Below are 16,136 nucleotides of genomic sequence, written 5' to 3' on the forward strand. Positions count from 1 at the left end.
TGGTTAGCATTGCTTAGAAATTAATTAATTATTACTCTGCATTTATGCTATCAATGACATCCAGAGGCTGGCCTAAAACACTCTGGAGCTGCTGGCAGCAGCAGCAGCAATATATGTACATGCAGATATGTTTATGTACGTGCAGATATTTTGTTCTCCCTCTATAAATATGTGCTGTAGACTGTTTTTCAAAGGAGCTTTTACTGCATCTTCCCTACAGCTAGACACAAGCAGACAGTACATGCTGGACATCAGTCAAAGATGCACAATGACACATAGTTTGCTATTAATGTTTACAGGATTTGCAATGTTGTAATTGATTTTGGCACTGAAAGTGCAGTCTGGTAAATTGCTTGTCACCCTTGTTTCATCCCCAGTCTCATTGAGAATCTCATATGCAATTAACCATAATTGCAATACTGTATTTATTCTGAGGCACACAGCACATTGCTGGTTTGTTGTTTGGTTCTCAAAAATGGTGAGTTAATTGCTTACAAAAACACAGCTCAAAATAAGGGGACTTTTGTGGTGAGGGACTTTTCTTCAGAGTAGAAAATTATGGAGACTTTAACATCATCCATGTTCCAAACTCATGGCCCTCCTGTACTTGAAATCTCCCTGGCTTCAGGGACAGGACCTTGTGCATTAAGGCATGACAAGTCAATCTCCATTACCAAACTGTGGGACACAGCAAGAAGAGCTGGATTCTGTGCACACCAGGACCAAAGTTAACAAGTTCTTGTGCTGTCTGTAAGACAGAGCAATTCCTTCTGCATGTGGAACTGGACAGGAGTTCTTTAAAGCCATGAATTTGCTCCACATCCTCTAGGTCACAAGGTAGAAGCAGCACTGAATGGCTCACATGAATTCCTCTGCCAGTTTATCCTGGCAATATTTTCTATTTAAACAGCCAAGGCTCCAGAATTAGCATGGACTGTCTAGAAACCTCAATAAAAACTAAGAGCTTTGCCAAGAAACAGTCTAGGACAGAAAAAAAAAAAAAAAAAGTGAAGCCCTTCTCACAGATCAACAACAGAAATCTGCAAAATTTTCCTTCCCAGGAATGAAGAGCTGCATTGTCTCCTGCTGTCATCCAAGGGCTGGATGCTGGAGGACAGGAGGTCTGGTTCTCAAATTTAGGGTGAGGGCACCTGCTCTTTTCACATGGTAGTGGATTGGTCAAGGAAGACCTAATCAGACATTTCGTTGCTATCCTTGCTAAAGCAGAGGATACTCTTCAGTTCCTCGTATTAAGAAACTAGCTGTTCTAATTTTTTTTTGAGAAAATAATTTCAGGAGGTAAGATACAGATCCAGCTAAATTAACTTAATTAAAGAAAATGCCAATCCAGTCTAATACATTTTCTAGTAGGGAGTGTAAATTCTGCTTGCTGCAAGCACAAAATATCTCCAAGAGTCTGGATTTGACAAATAGTGGCAATAATTGTACATGTAAGACATTAAAAATATTTTTTATCAGAAGCTGGATGAAAAAAGGAATTTTTTCCCCAACTCTTGCAAATTCAAAAAAACAAGCCTAAATACCATGAACTGATTTCCAGGATATTCAAACTAGTTTAGATCTTACTTTTCATCCAGTTAATTATTTTGCCATTCTCCATTCAATAATTATCAGATTAAGGTTCTTATGTAATTTGTAAAGTGATCTTTTGATAACAAAAGATTATAAAAGAAATGCTGCAGAGTTTGCTTCAGAAGAAGGCGCAGCAAGATTGAAATCTGCAGAATTCCAACTTGAAAGAGGCTATTAACTTTGATAGCAATTGCATGTACCATTACAGTTGCATATTCCACTAGAAAATGGGCTGCATCACTTGGGGCATGGAAGACAACTACAAATCTTTACTGTAGGAATCATTAAAGATTGTAGATAAATACCATTCCTTGCATTTTCTGCTCAGATATTCCAGAATTGCTACATTTATCAAAACCTCTGTTTCATATTTTTTTTTTATTACAGTGGTTGATTATAACTGATTTGGAATTTTGTAGTTGCACAAGGAAGGACGTGAACCAGAGAAAGGCCAACAAGATTATTAGAGAGATGGAGCATCTCTCCTACAAGGAAAAGCTGAGAAAAATGGGTTTGTTCAGCCCAGAAAAGAGAAGGTGACCTAAATGTGGCCTTCCAGTACCTGAAGGGAGCCCACAAGAAAGAGGGAGAGGGACTTTTTACAAGTGCCTGTGGTGACAGGACAAAGGGAAATGGCTCCACACTGAAGGATTGTGGGTTTAGATTAGATATTAGGAAAAATTTCTTCGCTGTGAGGGTGGTGAGGCCCAGAGAAGTTGTGGGTGACTCATCCCTGGAATTGTCCCAGGCCAGGTTGGATGGAGCTCTGAGCAACCTGGTCTATTGGAAAGTGTCCCTGCCCTTGGCAGATGGTTTGGAAGTAGATGATTTTTAAGGTCCCTTCCAACCCAAACCATTCTATTCATGATATTTCAGTCTTCATGATTCAGTGATATCAGTGATTCATGGTATTTCAGTCTTCCTAGAATCTACTCTGGAAAAAAAAAAAGAAATCCTTCTGCTTTACAACCTAAGAACTGATTCTCAGCATGAGTTTTTTTACTCTGCAGGGTTGGTGACGTGACTTTTCAGCTGCCTGTATGGCTTTCCTTCTCCAAAATCTGTTCATCCTCTCCGCCCTTCACATGTTGGCCGTGTGCCTGCTGAAAGCAGGTGCATTTGGAGAAATGACAGCTTTCTCAGGACTCAGTTATTTAATTAACTCGTTTTTACCTGGATTATTTGAAAAAGCTATCCCAACTGTCTGGCGGTCAATGCCTTGCTTGTGTGCTGAGCAATGCTTGTCAAACTCCCTGCTTCCCTCCTCTTCAGTTGCATCACGCTTCTCTAGAGGCAACTGGAAAGCTGCTAGACTCACAGTGAGGAGTGAGAAGATCCAGGTTCCATTTTTAACTTTTCAAACTGTTTTCCAAAGGCTCACCTTGAGAACTGTGCTGCATCTTGGGTTTCTATTCTGTCTCTTGATTTGCCTATTTCTAAAAAGACATTTAAGTAACTTTGACAATTATAAATGGAAAAGCTACTTAGTGATTAACAGTTTAATCACTGAGATAATTTAACAGCTTTGTTCTATGGTCTATGTGGTATTGTGACTAGAAAAACAAACAATTCTTCAAATATCCACTAGGGTTTCTGAACACATTTCTGTGCTGTTTACATTCCATTAACATTCTACTGATCACATTTACTCACAGTGATTTTAACTGTGTCTGTCCAGACACATTTTAATGCTTTCTCACAGCTTTCATGAGTAAATCTTGATTAAAAAAAAAAACAAACAAAAACAATTACCCTATCAACAATGGCAGATTCACTGATTATCTAAATAAGGACAGAAGGCTGTCACTTATGTCTCAGATATATAGCAGAGGTCATTAAACTTAAATAAAGACTGAAAAAAATAGCTTGCAAATTGCTCTTTAAAACAGTATAAATTACATCTTTCCAATTAAAAATCTGAATTTTTGTATCTTTTCCTATTAGTATGATATTTGAAAGCACAGGAGAAAAATATTTTTAATGGACCTTCATGTCATAATCCAGGAGGTCAATATTGTAAATTGATGGACATTAATGAAGTAACTGTGCAGCAGAGAGGTGGTCTGGAGACTTGGACAAGAAAGTGTCAACTCCTCTTCATCACTCCTGAAGAGTAATTGAATGAGTCCTTAAATTGGGGTTCATAGGTGCATGGATGGTTTAGCTTTGTAATTCTGAGCTCACTGATGACTGATGACATCTTCATTGAATCACAGCATAGAATCTTTGAGGGTGGAAAAGCCCCTTTAGGATCGAGTCCAACTCTTAAGCCAACACTGGGAATTGCACAAAAACCAGGCCCTGAGTGCCAAGGTGCCACATCTAGACACCTTTTAAACACCTCCAGGGAGGGAGATTTGGCCCCTGTAAGGTAAGGAGGGAAGTTTGCCTTTGGCTTTCTCTCTCAGCGCCATCAAAACAGAGCAAGGACCTGTGGCTCCAGCCATACACATTTATCCTACTCAGCATTAGTCATTTTTTAGGCCACCAAAGCCCTACAGGCTTATATTGATAAATAGAATTTATTAAGCTTATGTCAGTGGTAATTTTTTATGTATTTAATATATACTTCAGAATCTAATCTTTCCACCATGCTGATGTATCTTAGACTTGGGATGGCCTTGTGTGAGTGTGTATGTCAGAGGGGAGGGATATAGAGAGGGAGAAGAACAGAAAGGAGAAACCTCTGAAAACACAAACCAAAGTAAATGGGTGTGGATCCATCTGCAGTGTTGGAAAGATGGAGTGTATGAAGTGTGCCTGTTCATTCATTGTCACAGAGGGAAATAGATTAAAATCTTCAGGACAGTTTTAAGATATTAACCATTCATATTTTAATTGCTGGATATTTTTACATGCATCAAATTAACACACTTCTTTAAAGTGGTTGATACTCTTAAATAGGGTTCAACATGTAGCCATTGCTAAATGACTTTTTGTATGAGCATAAGAGCTTCTGATCCTTTCTGTGGCCTTAGAGCCTGGTGTTCAGAGGTTTCTTGACTTGTAGCTCACAGTGATTTTAAATAACTAAAATAAAAACGCCTCCTGTTTTTCTTAGTTACAAAATCTACCAGGCCCTTTGCAGCTTTTGAAACCCCCAGAGAGATGCAAGGCTAATGTGTTTGGTGAAGTTACCATCAGCCTTAAAACCCTGAAATGCTGAAGCATTACTATCTTGACCTTTATGTCGAGATGAATGAAAAATAAATTAACTTTTAGGACAGCAGGCCCTTCTGCAGAACTGCATTTGTTGGAAACTGTCTGGTTTTACATAGAGGCAGAAGGGCAAAAATAGGCTGTTTTTCATAAATGCTGAAATGTCTTCGTCTTGATGGTTGCCAGAATTTCTAGCCTTAAAGAATTAGTTATTGATACTGTTCTGTGGCATTTCTGGTTTATTTTTCTATGGGTGCAAAGCTATGGGTGTTGTTAACAGGGAGGTACCAGAGGGATCAGGGTTGGCAGCATGTAGGGTTAAACAAAGTCTCATCTTTGTCCCTTGTCCCCCACCTGTCTCCTTCTAAAGATGTGTTTTCCTTATGAATCCAGCAGGTTCTCAGCAGCTCCTGACCTTTTCACAGTAAGTGATTTGTTGAGTGTGCCCCTTTGGCTGCGTGGCAGGGCCATGTTTCTCCAGGTATAGGTGCCCAGCTTGACTCAGAAAATTTAAGGGCATGTTAATACACTAATCTTCCTGAGTCACTGACAGAAGTTTTGCATCCCATCCGTGAACTCTGCCATTTATGTTGGAGAGCAGCAATCCCATGGTTGCTTCACTGATGCATGGTTCAGCTTTATTATCATCGCGATTTTTTTTCCTCTTTTTAATCTATCACAGCTCAATCAAAGTGCTTAAATCAGCAGCTGTAGAGAGTAAAGCCCTGAATTCATCCCTCAGTGAACTACACTACCTGCAGTTTGGTGTTCCCTGAGAAAGCTGCAGAATTGGATGCCTCCTGCCCACTGTGGAGTGAGAAATACAAGAAGAAAAACCCCTCAAGCTGTCCAGTTTCAATTTCACATTCACAACTAAATACAACACGAAATGATTCAGTTCATAAAAAATTGTTCTGTTTACAAGAGTTGTTGCTACTTGTTCTTTCTACAGATTGCTTTTAAATAAAATGTCTTGCATGGCTGTACAATTAAACCCAAGAAAACAGCAATCCAGATCTATTCAAATCTTACTCAAAGCATACATTCTTTAGTATATGCTTTGCAAAAATAAGCAAGTTGAAGTTCTTTTCCATATTCAGATTTTCCAAAATTAGGAAGGCTTCCAAGAGCATCTCAGCTTTAAAATAATCCATGTCTAGGAATGAAAAAGCAGAAGAGCAGTCTGAATGATAATATTATCAAATCTGTTTCTCAGTTCTGTTCTTTAGCTCCTGCATTCCTAAGATGTTTCACTTCAGATTTCTCTTGATTTTCTCTGTTTTCATATCTGTTCTGCAGTTTTCTCTTAGACAGTGCTGTTGACAGACAAGACATTTGGACTTGATCTTAAGGATCTTTTCCAAGCCAAATGATTCTATGATTTTATGACTTCCAGAATTATCCACTCATAATTCTGAAAGTCTTAAGCTATTTCTTTTGCTCTCCATCAGTGGAGTACAAATTGAAAAAAAAATATTCCATATTTTTTTTCCTAACAGTGAATTCATAGTAGACATGATTTCATGGTAAATTATTAATTCATTATCTTTCCTAGTAGTAAATATCCCTGCCAGTAAGGCTTTCATCACACTCTAATACTTATGGATCAGCCCAAAAATCTTCCTTTTATAAAGTGGGAACCCTAAGTTCACAAAGAACAACAGACCCAGAATACATTATCTGTGGCTGAAATATTTGTAACAGGAGTCAATCTGAGTGTTGCAGTGCATCTGGCTCCTCATCTGAGAAAGATAAATGCTTTCAAGGCTGCCTTTATTTCCCTTTGTGCCAGCAACCCCCTCTTAAAAGAAAAATCAGGCTATTTAATCAGCTTAAGATGTTAGTGATTTGTGATGGTAATAAGCGATAAAGTTCCTCTTCATCCATCTCAGTCTATGCAGGCAACTTTCTTGAAGTCCCTTGTGAGGTTTCAACACTTGTGACAGCCTTTTTCTGATCTGCCAGTATAGAGAAAGCAAATGAATTTTGGCTCTTCCTTAAATGTAAAGCAAGTATTGTAAATATTGAACCACTGTGAAGTGCCAGACTCCCATAATGTAGGCTTAGGGTCGTTGATTCTGAAAAGGAAGCTAATGAAATAATTGACCTCGTTTCCATTGCAAGCAATCTGACTTTCAAGAGAAACTTGCACTTCTACTCTATGTAAATTGTCCAGAAAAGTAATACTATCTTATTTCTTACATATTTATTAAAAAAAAAACCAAACCAAAAATACAACTAAAAATTAAGAAAGGTTCAAAAATAGATTTTTTTTTAGGTTATTCAGAATCAGAAAGGCTAAGGGTTTCCACTAGACTTAATAAGGTTATAGAGAAGGAGAGACCACTGGCATGTTAAATTCACTGCTTCTAGAAGGAAAAAGGTTGGAAGTTGGAAAGGAAAATACAGATTTTTGACTAGAACTATATGAGCAACACAACTCCTATTAACCATTTGTCTGCCTCTGTGAAAGTATCTGTTAATCATATTCATCAGGTTATAGATTTGTGTATATCTATTTAGTCTTTAGGTATTAATGTGAAACTTAAATGTTGTTGTTGAAGCTCAAGCAGCCCTTCATACTCTTTAGTGCCCTGTCCACGTCTCCCAGTCCTTTGTATTAGTTTAATTTCACAAATTTTGGAAGATGGCCCTGCCCGTGGCAGAGGAGTTGGATCTTTAAGGTCCCTCCCAACCCAAACCATCCTATGATTTTATGATCTCTCTAGCTGTTGTTTTGAGCACTTTGGGAGAATATTACTGTACAGTTTCGTACAAATGGGAAATGAAATGCTGCTCTGTCATTTCCTCTCGTACTCTAAAACACTTTACTATTATTGCATCTTACTGGGCTTTCAAGGACTATAATGGAACTTGGAGCTTTTTGGCACTGTTCAAACGAGCTGTTTGCTCTTCCATAACCTGGGGGCTTCCTGCTGCTGGCTATATAGTGCAGAAATAAATGGCAATTTCTCTTCATTATTATTCATAGGGTCATAATATTCAAGATTAATGTGTGCTCGGATGGCTTAGTCATTAAAATATTCACAAATCTTGACGGTTTCATAATTTTTAACACACGCAATTTGTCCAAAAAAATTTCTGCTGGAAAATTTCTCTTAGGTTATTCCTTATTCATTCTCCATCATTCATTTTGCTATTAAAACCTTTCACTCTGCTAATGAGGGAGCATACACAGTATTTGCCAAAAGTGACTAGTCATTTTGTTCAACTAGATGAGAAGTTAAATTCTTCAATTACTGTATCAACTTCTACTTTGCATACTGTAAAAAAAAGCCAGGGTAAACACTTGCAAAACATTAATTAACAGCTCTGCTCACTTTGTGAAGGGTCCTGCAAGAAAAAAGAAAGTCAAAGTGTAGCATATTAATTGTTTTCTTGTAATAAATAACCTGATTCTGTGATTTAACACATGCAAAGAATAAGCAGAACAAGTCACAGGAACTTTAATCCTGCAGAGCACAACTGCTCACTGTGAAGGACCTCACGGGACTGATGAACACAGGAATTTGCAGTGTGGGTGTGTACCCCCAAAATTTCCTTTCCACTAGTAATATCACCACCTTTCCCTTTTAGCTAAGACACAAGCATGCCTCAAATGCCAAATGGCTTTTAGAAGATTTCGTGTTCCTTTGCTTCAGCTACTTTTCCTGTCCTGCAGATGTATCACTCCCCATGATTCTTCCTAGCAGAGTAAAATAGAGCCATTAAAGCCATCTCCATACACAGAGGACTTGAAAATCTGACCTGGTGTCTTTAGAACTGCTGTCCTCTCTTCTGTTATATTTTAATTTATGGATTTTTTTTCCCCAGTTTATAATTTTTTACACTCGGTGTTAGAAATCCACAGGTATACAGTAATTTTGCACATTTTATCAGTTGTGTGGAGTGTGTATTGAAAGAGAAATCAATACTAAGCAAAAAGAAGCAAGAATGAGGCAGGGGAACCTGGGAAAATCTTACTGCAGCCGTGTATATGCAGACATAAATAATTGTTTTTTCTACTGCACTTTGTGGCCATGTCACACGTGGAGCAGAAGATTTCATTTCCACCAGAGGAACAGCATCATTCTTTGTCAGTAGATACTGCTGCAGGATGGCAGGGAAGAATGCAAGCCCTTGGACATACGACTCCTCTCAACTCTGTCTTTAAAATTCACTGCTCATGCAGCCTGCTGTCTGATTAGTGAAGGCTTTTTTGTCACTTACAAACTGTAGCACAGTATTATGTGTCAGCTAAGTTGTCAAAGATATTCACATTAATGCAGACTAAATATATTAGAGATCCGCTGTGCAAACAGTAATAAATTCTTCTTAGAACAAGTTCACATACAATCTCAATTGTAATTAATCAACAATCTAAGTATGAAATGACCTTACCTGAATTACAAACAAGACATTCTGCTTACATAACTTTTCATCTTAATGAGCAAAACTTCCTTTTTGCGAAACAAAAAAGGTGTAATTTACTGTGTTTTGAGTACTTTTTTCTTGTTATTTAATGTCCATGAACAATTTGCTTTAGGTTTTGTTGGTTTGTTTGTTTTGGTTTTGGTTTTTTGGGGTTTTTTTGCTTAAAACTTTAGTCTTCTGACCTTATCAATAAACTATTGTGTCAATCTTATGTCAGTTTTGAGTTGTATCACAGCGATTCCTGTTAGAAAAATACTCTGCACAAACAAGTCTCTTACTGTTTTTGCTTTGTTATTGTGAATATCTTTATGGCCATTTAGTAATTCTGATTTCATATTGTAATTGTGCTGTGAAATTTATGTAGATTTAAACGAATTGATAAGTACGTTGGTGAAGTCCTAGGATTATATTTATGAGACTTAGTTAATGTTAAACAGTACCTGGAAAAAACATTAAACAAATTTGTAACCATAGCAGAGCAGGTGAAGAGAAAACACACACTGATAAACTGGAACTTGTAACACTTTTCAGGAATAAAAAGACATGCAAGTCACTCAGAGGATTAGAACAGTGACTTAACCAACACAAGAGCTTTACATACCCTAAAGCCTACCTAGAAGATGTAGAACACACAACCAGGGAATAAAAAAAAATCACTAAAAGCTAATAACAGCCTGAAATAGCAGTGAGACGCAGGTACAAATACATTTTCAGAGCATGGAGAATGTTACTACCATGTGAAGCCCTGACACTGATCTCATTTAGGCCTGGTTTGTTGGTCCACACTCATAAATGTCAGGGTCAGGCACAGCTGGAGCATGTACGTGTTATAAAATGAATTTAACCTGAGATTCATTCCCTTGCTTTTCAGCTGCCTCCCTTCAAAGAATTGCACTGAAAGTTTCTAAACAGAGTATTAAGGATAATTAACAGCATTTCAGAGAAGAATAGATTAGCTGAGAATTATTCCTCTGTCCCAGGAGTCTTTGCCAAGGGACACCTTCCATCCTGAACAAGTGCCAGTTATGTTAATTAAGGAAACTTGTGAAGCACAGAGGAAACTACAGTGCAATGCCAGGCTAAAACTGCTTCAGGTACTTGATCCTAACACTTCTCCTCTGCAAAACTTAGGGTTTTAGGTGTAAAAACTTAGGGGTTTAAAAACTTACGTTTTAGGTTTAAAAATTTAAGGTTTTAGGGTTTAAGGTTAAAAAAAAAAAACAGTTGCTCTTGCAGTACAACTACTGAGCTGAATGATGGCTGCTAATCCTCCATGGATGTATTTGCACAAAAGAAGAACAATTTAGATGGTCGGAAGCACAGCTAAGATTTCAGAAATAGGCACTGATGTTTTCATTGTTTTTCCAGAAACCAGACTTCTAAACATATTCCTTAATACCTCCCCCCAAACAACAAAAAAAGTAATGAAAAGAGTAATATTTTTTCCCCTCAGGAAATGACAGCTTGAAATTTCCACTGAATTTGGACAGAATAATATTTGCAAAGATTGATCTGTCCCAATATATCCTATATTCTAGTAATATGATTATTCAGGAAAAAAATTTACTTCATTATTTTATTTGAATGCCTTTTGCAATTCGTTGGGTATAAATAGGGAAAGATTGCTTCTCTTGGACTAAAAACATCTGTATTGCAAGATTTAGAATTGCTAAGATTTGTTTCACCACTTGCTAGCCAAACTTCACCCAACAGATCAATTGTATATTACAATACTTCTGGAATATTGGGATAGTCATTTTAATAAAAAACAGGAGAGTAAATCAGCAGAGAAAAGAAAGCCTGTTGTACTTTGACAAGAATGTGTAAAGAGCTCTCCCAGTTAGGATTTCTAGTAAAACTCATTCAGCTTCAAGTTAAACCAAATTACAGCCAGTTTGTTGGGAAAGGAGTTCATTTGGTACAACACCGGTCACATCCAGGCAACCTACAACTTGATTGTCTAAATAATTACATTATTGATCGGCAGTTCCTTTGATTAAATGTCCTCTCTGTGCCTGGATGATGAGAAATTGCCCGTTCAGTTGTTTTTTATTTATCATATGTTGGCTCTTATTTGAATCTTTTGGAGCCAGACAAATCCAAACAGCTTAATTTGTGCTTTTTGGCTCCACAACTCCAATTGCATGTCTAGACACATAAATTGATCTGCATTAGCTATTGACCTTTCCCATTGTTGGCTAATTTAGATATTTTATTTTGTATAAAATTTAGTAATCCAAATGGTAACTTAATAAATACAAGAAGGAGAAAAAAATTACTTCAATCCTCGTTTCACATATGAAAAGACAAAGCCACCACATTTCTGTGTTTTGCTTGTCTGATGTTTTGGTGAGACTTTTCAGCATCAGAGTTTTAGAGGGTAAAGCACAACCATTTATTCCAGAAAAAAAAACAAGTCACAGGCTTGCAATGTGGTACCGTCAGTATTTGAATGGAATCATTACACATTTATCTCTGGTCCTGCAGCCTCCCATCTGAACAACACTCATGCACCATGTATGTTAAAGTTCAAGACAATTCAAATTCTTCTAGAACAATCTATGATTTTATTCAAATTCAATATAAAAGTTTATGTTCACTGGATCTATACTAAAAACCTTTGAAATATAAATAGAAGCATAATTTAATTTCCTTTTTTCCTAGATAATCTACAAAGTGCAGCCATGTCTTACAACATTACTGAAATTTTGGTTATTGGGATCTAAAAAATGTTACCCACTTAGTATTTCATCCATGCAAAAGTGAGATTATGCTATGAACCTGCTTGGTGGCTCGCAGGCTTTGGAATAGGTTGCCCACAGTGGCTGGGGAGCTCTCCATCTTTGGAGAAATTACATCTGGGCTTATTCTGTGTGAGGTGACCTTGCTTGGGCAGAGAGGTGAACTAAATGATCTGCAGGGTCCCTTCTCCAAAGGTTCTGTGATTCTCTTTAATAGGAGAATCTGAAGACAAGACAATTTATATTCCTATCATACATTCCTTGACATAAAAAGTGGGATTTTTCTTTTCTGTGTAACAGATCTACTTTAAAATGTAAGTAAAAAAATGTAAAAAGATTCAGCATTCAGGAATGCCCAAACTGTGTCTTTTTGATAAAAGGGCTGAGGATTTTTTATCTCACTGACTGTAATAAAATCTGTCACAGACAGAAAGGCCACGTTCATCTCTCCAGTCTGTGGTAACAGCTCACAGTGAGATCCACAGGTAGAAAACTCCATTTCATTTGCTATTTCCACATCATTTTTAACCTTGTGATTGCTACCAAAAAAACCAAACCAAAACCAAACAAACAACAAGAAAAACCAACCAACCAACCAAAAAAAAAAAAAACCCAAAAAACCAAAAAAACAACAACAGAAAAAATGATGCTGATAAACATAGTAGATAAATGAGGTGGAAGTCAGTAGAATAAAAGGGATTGAAACATGGACGCCTGGTCAAAAATTGATTATTGCATCAGAATATCTGTAAGACAATGCCATGAGTAAGATATTCAGAGAGCCTCTGTCCTTCCTGGAAACCATAGATGAATTTCCTGGTTGTTGGAGCTGCATGGAAATAGTGGCAGTGCCTCTCCTGAGTCACAGTCTCAATAGACAAAGAATTAGAGACAGCTACCAAGTTTCAAGAATATTTCATCTGGGGCCACCCTAAAGGTCTGTTCTCTTGTTTTCTGTCTATCCAAAGGCCTCCTTTGCTAGAGGGGAGCACATTGTCCAGCAGGAACATGCCATGATCAATATGCTATAATCCAAGTATTCTGACATGCTGGAATTTGAGGTAGAACTATGAAATTTTGACTTGGATTCATATCAAGATGCTTGGCTGGCATCATGGCATTCACAGAGGGAGTTCAGAAGCAGCTGGATTTCTGAGGAACACTTTCTGTGCTGCAGATTTCATTTCTGTGAGGACAAAGTAGTAAAGACTTACCCTGCTCTCATTACAAAGCAGAGGAAATCACTGGCATCAGATGAGTACTGCTACCACAGGAGAATACAGATAAACAGGCTTAGAAAAACTGAGACATCTGGAAAGATGGAGTAAAAATTACATGGAAAATACAGTATGGAGCAGTACAAGTGGCTAATAGAAAAGCAGCTCAGGGATGCAGCCAAAAATCTCTTCACGTGGGACTGTGCTCACCTCAGATGTTCACCATGGATCTGCACTGCTGTTGAAAATTGCCTGCCAGGCACACAGGATGTGAAAATTACTGTCTGATGAAAGGGAAAAGCTTAGAGCACTACCCTTTAGTCTGCTGTCTTCCACAGGAGCAAGACGGATACGTGCTGGTCTCTTTTCCACCCACAGAGACAAAAATCTTATACAAAAACTTCTTCCTGACACAAAGGAGTCAGGAAGAAGTGAAACCAAGATGATGGATAAACACTCCTCTCTCCTGCTGTGACCTGCACTGTTTACTGCCCAGCTTCTCTGCAAGCAAGCTGTGAGATGATGGTGTTACAGATGTCATTAAAGCCCCCCAGACTCTCCAAATGAAAAACAGTTCATATTTCCCTCATGTGTTTCTTCTCACAGTGTCTGTTCTCTAGAAAACTTCCTCTGCTGAAGTCATCTTCAAGGTGGGGTAGGGGACTGCTGGTCTACTTTTCAAAATGTTCCTCACCTTCATATTCGCACACCCTTATCATTGGGCAGTCTTCTGTTCTCACCTTGTAATCTTCTGTCTGCTTCTGATAACTCCACGTTTCTCATTTCTTTCAATGCTGGGTCATTTACTTGAATCAGTTCTTTGAAAAAAAATGGCCTTTTTGCAGACCTCTCATGTATTTCTTGCTTCTTCTCCAGGGAATCCAAGACAAATTACTTTATTCTAAAGGCCTTTTTTCACTTCTTCATCCTTGATCCTCAGCTTTTTAATCAAAAGGAGTTTGTGCTCTGCCTCCACGGCCAGATTTGTTTACCAATAAATATTCAAAAATTATCAAGAACTACCATTCCACTCTCTCCCAAATTCCCTTTTATGCATGGGAGGAATTTCTTTAATTAATTTTAGCCCTGAAAAACTCTTTGCTGTAATTCCAAGCAGCTGCTGTGCTGTCCCCACTGTTAATGAGCTTTGTCTTGATATGACCCGGAGAAGGACAGAAAGGGCCATGCTGGCTAAAATTGTTTGAAATTGGTTTGCAGCATGCAGAATAAACTGGACAGCTCCTGTGTGAAATGGATTGCAGTGTCACTCCCCCCACTGTGGAAATTTAATCTGTCTGGCTGGTGAGAATGAGACTCACAGCAGGGGCAGAAGGTATTGACTTTTCCACTTTTTAAAAAAATGTTATTTTTATTTTGGAATGGACCAGGGCTGTTTCATCTGAATTGTCATTTTTAAATAATTGTCTTAGTAGAAGCAGTACGTTTCAACCTTCTGCCATCCTTTGAGAATTCAGGCTAGCTGTTTGCTTAGAGAGATGCAGCCTGACACTCTGAACCTACACGCAGTGTGAAAAATTGCTTTGATCAGCTTGTGTTTATAATTTAAGGCAGTAAAATAGAATCCTCACTAATTGTGTTCAAGGCATGATGTATTGTGTAATCCACAGAGAGATTCATTTCAAAAACATTGTAACCACAAAAACAGCTGTTCCACTGAGTCATTTTCCCAACCTGCAACTTGAAGCAAAACATAGCAAAACCCACTCCCAGTAACTTATTTCTGTTGATGGAGTGGGATAATGCTGGAAATGTGGGGAAAAACAACAGAAAACTCATCTGCACATTCCTTTTTATATCAGAAGTTTGGAAAAAGAAAAGAAAGGGCCTTTGGAGTTAAAAAATCCAGTAAAACATCAGTTTTGAAGAGATATTGGCATCCTAATTAAATTACGAAGAGCAAGCCATGCATTGATAGTCAGAAATAATTTGCAAATATAGGAATGAGTCTAAAATTATATGGAATGGAATTAAAATAATAAACCAAGATACAGCAGTGAAATACTTTAAAAATTCATGTCACGGAGGTGCTTGTGTGCATATTTTCATGGTGTTTAAGCCTAATACAGGCTCTGGAAGAGAAGCTAGCAAGAACTGGCAAAACAGGTGGAGGAAACTGCACTATATGGAAAGAAAAAAAACCCCAAAAGCATAAAATATACTGCAGGCACAGCTTTTTCATCAACAGGAAGTTGAGTGAGCAAGTGAACAACCCTTTTCAGATTTAAAATGACCTTTAATCCCACCCACCTTTTGGACGATAATTTTAAGCTAGGTTCAAGTCTTATACTGAATTCCAAACTTTTTTTTTCCCCCTTGGGGGGGAAAGAAATTAGAACTTTTAATAATTTTATGACTGTTGCAGGGACCAGAATTTAATTTGCAGTCCAGAGGTGTTGGGCGCCCTGTTGGCACTCTGGAGACGCCGAGCTCCGCGGAGCGCCGAGGCGTGACAGGGATGCGCTTCTGTCGTTTGCAGATATCTCCATAAGCCTGCTGTCCCTGGTTGTCACGGCCTGTGGCCTGGCTCTGTTTGGCGTGTCCCTGTTCGTGTCCTGGAAGCTGTGCTGGATCCCGTGGCGGGAGCGGGGTTTGCCCTTCGGGAACAAGGACAGCAAGCAGGAGCCGCTGCACTACGCGGACGCGGACGCCAATGAGCGCGACTACAGCGAGGAGTACCTGGGGCAGCCCGCCGCCTACCCCGAGGCCTCCATGAAGATCAGCCACACCTCCCCGGACCTGCCGCTGGACACCCAGGCAGGAGCCAAGGAGAACTGCGTGCCAAATGTGCGGATGCAGCGCCAGACCACCGAGCCCACCTCGTCTGCCCGGTCAGTAACTCCCATTTGTCTCTGTTATTCGTGAATACAGCCCAAAAAGCATGGCACGCTGATCTAAAAAAAGGGTATAATTTTCTCACCACGTTCCTTTAAAAATACATATATACAGAAGTTGTTCACTGAGGTGCACAAAC

The 16,136-nt window shown here is 38.5% G+C and overlaps 1 protein-coding gene across 3 annotated transcripts in view; it reads left to right on the plus strand.

The window, feature by feature from the left end:
* SYT9 (synaptotagmin 9) overlaps positions 1–16,136 on the plus strand; it is a 66,869-nt gene that overhangs the window by 14,768 nt on the left and 35,965 nt on the right. For all 3 annotated transcript variants that reach the window (XR_005257086.1, XM_038138310.1, XM_038138311.1), the window contains exon 2: positions 15,642–15,993. Coding sequence is in view for 2 of the 3 variants with exons in the window: in XM_038138310.1 (XP_037994238.1) it covers positions 15,642–15,993 (352 nt within the window). In the remaining variant the exon portion in view is untranslated. The remainder of the gene's footprint in view (positions 1–15,641; positions 15,994–16,136) is intronic.

Source organism: Motacilla alba, chromosome 5 (assembly GCF_015832195.1).
Source record: "Motacilla alba alba isolate MOTALB_02 chromosome 5, Motacilla_alba_V1.0_pri, whole genome shotgun sequence".
Lineage (NCBI taxonomy): Eukaryota > Metazoa > Chordata > Aves > Passeriformes > Motacillidae > Motacilla > Motacilla alba.